This window comes from Leptodactylus fuscus, chromosome 4 (genome assembly GCF_031893055.1).
Source record: "Leptodactylus fuscus isolate aLepFus1 chromosome 4, aLepFus1.hap2, whole genome shotgun sequence".
In the NCBI taxonomy this organism is placed as follows: domain Eukaryota; kingdom Metazoa; phylum Chordata; class Amphibia; order Anura; family Leptodactylidae; genus Leptodactylus; species Leptodactylus fuscus.
In genome coordinates, this window is record NC_134268.1 from 130,684,880 (window position 1) to 130,691,053 (window position 6,174).

A 6,174-nucleotide genomic window follows, 5' to 3' on the forward strand; every position below is an offset into this window, starting at 1 on the left:
TTTCTTGAATTCTATATGCCATGCTCCCTATATAAGCCCTGCTCCCTATGTATATTGGATGTGCTTCCCGGGGTCCCCTTCTCCTAGCACACAGATAGGGTACACTGGGGGGCTGCAGATAACGGGTAGGGGGCTTGGTTGGCCTGGTGTGTGTGGTGCAGGTAATAAGACAGCCGCTCAGCTGGTTTTGTTAAAGGGGCTCAGTGTGGACTGAAAACAGCACAGCCCCAATGTCGGACAGCTGTAAAATCGTGTAGACAGGTTGTCATGCAGCATGAGAAGGAGAGGGGTGCCATGGCTGAGCACTAGATACACACACATATGCATATATACATCCAGGGGGGGACTATAGCACATACACACCATATCCTCACACAGATAGACTGGAGTGTCCCAGCCAATGCTCAGGCCACATGCTCCACAGGGGGAGGGGCTTGCAGCTTCAGCGGATGCCAATCAAAGCATCAACTTCAAATTGTATGTGAAAGATCAGCCCAGGACCCGGGGGCAGACACATCAGTTGGAGCTCAATTGTTGATCAGATCACATCTGAGGGATTTAGGAGCACTCGGGAGCCGAGGCTTGTGGGGGGACAGCGGGCTCCTCTCCCCTATCTGTATCCAGCACCCAGGAGCCGAGCTGTGGGGGACAGCAGAGCCTGCACTCTCTTCTGCCCTGCCTCTGTACGGTTTACCCAGTGATCCGGGCACAAGGTTACTACAAGTACTACAACTACTACAAGTGTGTCCTGCCATGTCCTTCCCGCAGCTGGGCTACCCCCAGTACCTGAGCGCCGGCCAGGCCGCCGTCTATGGAGGAGAGCGGCCGGGGGTCCTCGCAGCTGCCGCCGCCGCCGCAGCAGCCGCCGCAGCCGCCGGGTCAGGGAGGCCGGCCGGAAGCGAACTAGGGAGCAGCTCGACCGCCGCGGTCACCTCGGTGCTGGGCATGTACCCGTACAGCGCCCCCAACTACAGCGCCTTCTTACCCTACACCACCGACCTCACCCTCTTCTCTCAGATGGTAAGTCCTCCAGGCTGGCGCTGTGTATGTGTGGTGTAGTGTCTGTGTGCCACATATAGTGTATACAGTATATACTGCTCAGGGGATCTAGTCAGGGCACCACAGAGCCATGTTACTGAGCCTTCCCTGGGGATCTGCTGCACAGCCGGCTCTTTCCTCAAACTTTCCCGACTACTAGAAACTTAGCAAAGTCTTCAGCGACTCCTGGAACTTTACTGTAAGAAGACCTTGTGTCCCTGGAAGGAAAGCTCTGGTATCTTCACTTCTTGGGAGAAAATTGTCAGGTATTTACTGCAGCGTCCTATAATCTCATCGTAATAATCCCAATCCCTGAATTATTTATCATTGTCACTAAATCCTAAAGAAAGAAATCTTGTCATCATTACAATTAGACATGGAGGGGGCAAACTCCTTATGTACTTACTTCTACCATTCATGTGTGTTCAGACAAAGTTTCCTATATACTATGGATGGCAATGAAAGATATATATATATATATATATATATATATATATATATATATATATATATATATATATATATATATATATATATTCTGTGCTGGAGATTCACTACCATCGTTTACTATGTACGTGGAGCTAGAGAATAGCGAACTGATGTGAAAGTGGCTTTCTATATAGTCTTCCTTTATATATCTCTATATAGTGTTTATATAGTTCTATACAGTCTTTATATATCTCTATATAGTCTTTATATATTTCTATATAGTCTTTATATATCTCTATATAGTCTTTATATAATTCTATACAGTCTTTATATATCTCCATATAGTGTTTATATATTTCTAGCTAGTCTTTATGTATTTCTATATCGTCTCTATATATTTCTATATCGTCTCTATATATCTCTATACAGTGTGTACATTGGGAGTTTACAGGACTGTGGACATTGAGTTTGTCATTATGTCTATAGATGTATATGGTGTATAGTAAGTAGTAATGTAATGAGGAGGCCTAATGACTTATTATTGGATCATTTATTATTGGATAATATGGCTTCTCAGGAGAAATAGGTGATAGAAGATAAATAGAGACTTTCTGAAGCAAACATCGGCTATTTACTCAGTCCTGGATCAAAGGAGAACTTGGTTGACTTAAGTTGTCGTGTACAATATAATACGAGTGTTTATCAGCTCAATAGCAGAAATAGAAATCCGGCAGCAGGAATAAAATATTTGGAGCCTTTGTCATATTTACACCGTGAAATGTCTTTGTATCCCGAATATCCAGTATGGCCGCACCTGTACAAACTGCAGAGCATCGCATGTCAGGAGAATAGGCCACTACTGGGGCAAAACCCGAATATAATATTAAATAAAGAGGGAAGAACATGCATTATTTTTATTCATTATAATTAGAAATATGATCATATTTTCCAGTGTGATCGATTCAAAAAAGCCACAGTAGAAAAAACATTTCTCGAATTGTTTGTCACTGTAAACCTTAACTGTGTATGAATTAGGTTGTAGACATTGTTATCATTTAATAAATCTACACACTCGTAGAGGGGTAAATTAGTATGAATAATATTATTAGTATTATATTAAATGTTTATTATAATTAATATTATGATCGTAAAATTGATTAATGTTATTATTATTTATTAAATTATGATTATTTATTTAATTGATATAAAATCGTATTTATTCTATTAAAATATTAGTATTATTATTAACAACAATAATAATGATATCTGGTTATTTTTCTTATTCGATATAATTGTTTCTTGTCATCTAGCTAATAGTTTTATTAATTTTAAAGATTATTGCCTGTATTATGTAGCTACCTATAAACTATTCTGGACTTGTCACTGACTCGACTCCTTAATGTGTGTTCCAGGGGTCCCAGTATGAGCTGAAGGATAACCCTGGGGTCCATCCAGCCACTTTTGCTGCACATACTGCTCCAGGTTATTACCCTTATGGCCAGTTCCAGTATGGAGATCCAGGTCGGCCTAAGAATGCCACGAGGGAAAGTACGAGTACACTTAAGGCCTGGCTGAACGAGCACAGGAAGAACCCTTACCCCACCAAAGGTGAGAAGATCATGCTGGCCATCATCACTAAGATGACCCTCACTCAGGTGTCCACGTGGTTTGCCAATGCCAGGAGGAGACTTAAGAAAGAGAACAAGGTAACCTGGGGGGCCAGGAGTAAGGAAGATGGCAATCTCTTTGGGAGTGACAACGAGGGGGACCATGAGAAAAATGAAGATGACGAGGAGATCGACCTGGAGAGCATAGACATAGATAAGATCGATGATAACGACGGAGAGCAGAGCAATGAAGACGATGACGACAAACCCGAACACTTAAGGCAAAGTGACAAAGAAAGTTTAAAAAAGGACAGTGAAGTCATATTAGCTGGGACCGAGGGACTAAAATCCAAAGACCCCTTGTCACTAGTAAAAGAGAACTCTGACTCCAGCAATACTCGGATAGTCAGCCCCGGCGGGCAGGGGAATGTACAAGGGCCACCTCATAACAAACCCAAAATCTGGTCTCTAGCAGAAACTGCAACCAGCCCTGATGGGGCAATAAAGTCTTCTCCATCCTCCCCCCAGGTCAACCACAACTCCCCCACCACCATCCAGCACCCAGCTTTCCTGCCCAGCCACGGACTTTACACATGCCAGATCGGCAAATTTCATAACTGGACAAATGGCGCTTTCCTTACTCAGAGCTCCCTGCTAAATATGAGGTCCTTGTTAGGAGTAAATCACCACCATGGCTCTCACCACAACCACCACCACCTCCAGGCCCACCAACAAGCACCTCTGCTAACAGCTAACCTGGGGGGCATCAACAGCAGCGACAAAACCACAGAGAGGAGCAGTCCCAAACACACAGGTGACTGAATAGCCACTGCCATGTCTCTGACTAATAGCTACTATGTGAATACTCCATTTATACAGATACATACTAGAACAATACATAGTTACACATTGTTAGAATATATTACTATATTAGCTTAGGTGACTGAATAGCCATCGCTGCCATGTCTTCTGTTAGGTCTGCAGCCATTCACCTCTCTAATATCACTCCATTTATGCAGTTTCATATTATAACAATACACTAGTATACTCTTAGAATATATTACTATTTTAGTACAGGTGACTGAACATACATCACCCCACTGCCATCTCTGCAGCCATTCACCTCTCTGACTCCTATCTGATGTTAATACTCTATTTATGCAGATGCATATTATAACAAAACACTGGTATAATCTTAGAATATATTATTGTTTTAGTACAGGTGACTGAATAGCCATCACCCACTGCCATGTCTCTGACTAATATCTAGTATGTTAATACTCCATTTATGCAGATGTATACTATAACAATATATAGTTACACACTGTTATTATATATTACTATTTTAGTACAGGTGACTGAATAGCCTCCACCCAACTGCCATCTATTCTGTTAGGTTTGCAGCCATTCACCTCTCTGACTCCTATCTAGTATGTTAATACTCCATTTATGCAGATGCATATTAGAAAATACACTTTTATAATCTTACAATATATTCCTATTGTAGTACAGGGGACTGAACATACACCCCACTGCCATGTCTGCAGCCATTCACCTCTCTAATATCTAGTATGTTAATAGTCCATTTATGCATATGCATACTATAACAATATATAGTTACACACTGTTATTATATATTATTGTTATTTTAGTACAGGTGAAGCTTTTTATATAATATGTTGCCCTCACTTGGATTACTATTATTATATCTTTATACTTATTTTTTATTTAATGTCCTACAGACAGAGAAAACGTTCCCAGGACCGACTCTCCTCCACAGCTAAAAACCTCCTTTCAGACTGTTCGTGAAAAGTAAGAAATATTCTTCTATTTATAAAATAATGTATATAAAATGAAAATGACATCCTTATAGCCTAGCTAGCAGAATTCTTATTAAATATGATAAAACCATCACAACTCTACATATTATAAAATTCATAAATATATACTGTGTTAGTTAATTCTGTAATCTAATCTGGTAGTGTGTATGGTTTGATACCTGAATGAGTTGTATTCTTGCTATTCCCTTCTGTTTCCTATGACACTTGGATCTTAATGTCTGCATTTTTCTCCTTTGCAGCACTTTGTCACAAGCAGAAGGAGCCCCCCGTATATTAACGGCGCTGCCTTCTGCCTGAGCAGTGGTCACAGACTCTCCAATATGGACATTATGGGTATTCTCTAGAAATAAGGACTCTCAATCTCCTTTTGCAATAAGGTGGTGTTTCTGAACCCGCCATCAAACATTCAACTAAAAAAAAAGAAGCGACTAATAATAAACCCTTCTCAGTAGGTGGATCCATTCCAGTGTCCCAGTCCTGATCCCACTCATTTTAACAAGCCCTGGATTATTTGTTTTTTTTGGTAACTGTTCACATGTCTCTGTGCTTTTTTCTGTATATAAAGTGATTGAAATTGTAAATAGCGCGTCAGCAAAACTTGTCTAAATCATATATTTTTGTCTAATAAACTATCTGAAATTCTATGAACCCTATGTGATTCTTCTCATTCCTCCTGGTAGAAGGATCCAGCTTTATTTAGCGGCATGAGAAGCTAGAAAGCAGCAGCTTTCCTCTCACTACTGGCGATTTAAGCAGACAATTTCCATTTTAATGTCAGTCATTATGAAGTGAAAGGGATACGTAGAAACAATTTGTCACGCTTTAGTGTATGGTGATCACTCTTATGCAGCAGTTACCACAATCTGCTCACTTCTACAAATTCCTCATTATTCACACCCCAACTCGCTGCTCTTTTGCCTTCATTTTTTCTTTCTTTCTTTTTTAATTGTTTTCCTTGTTTTGCAACTGTGGTCTTTCAACTATTGATTCCAATTTAGTTTTATAGATTTTAACTAAGAAATTGTAAAGACAATTGTTGAGCTAATCCCAGTGGAGAGGGCACTTAACACCTCCAGCCACTTCATTTTATGGCCCGACTTAACTCCAGTTGAGTTTTTATTTTTGTTGCTGTCATTTGTAGTAAAACCTCTAATTGCAAGTGATGAAGACCCCCCCTCTAGTTAATGAGAATTCACAGTGTAATGATCATGCAGCCAGGGTGTGTGCATGCATTCATCTCCCATAGACAAGCTGCTAGA

The 6,174-nt window shown here is 40.6% G+C and overlaps 1 protein-coding gene across 1 annotated transcript; it reads left to right on the forward strand.

The window, feature by feature from the left end:
- The first annotated feature begins 752 nt into the window (after nucleotides 1-752).
- Nucleotides 753-5,268, forward strand: IRX1 (iroquois homeobox 1). The gene is made up of 4 exons (XM_075272208.1): nucleotides 753-1,020; nucleotides 2,880-3,888; nucleotides 4,817-4,886; nucleotides 5,155-5,268. The coding sequence occupies exons 1-4, from the start codon at nucleotides 754-756 to the stop codon at nucleotides 5,210-5,212; spliced, it is 1,404 nt and encodes a 467-aa protein (XP_075128309.1). The 5' UTR covers nucleotide 753; the 3' UTR covers nucleotides 5,213-5,268.
- The last annotated feature ends 906 nt before the right edge of the window (nucleotides 5,269-6,174 follow it).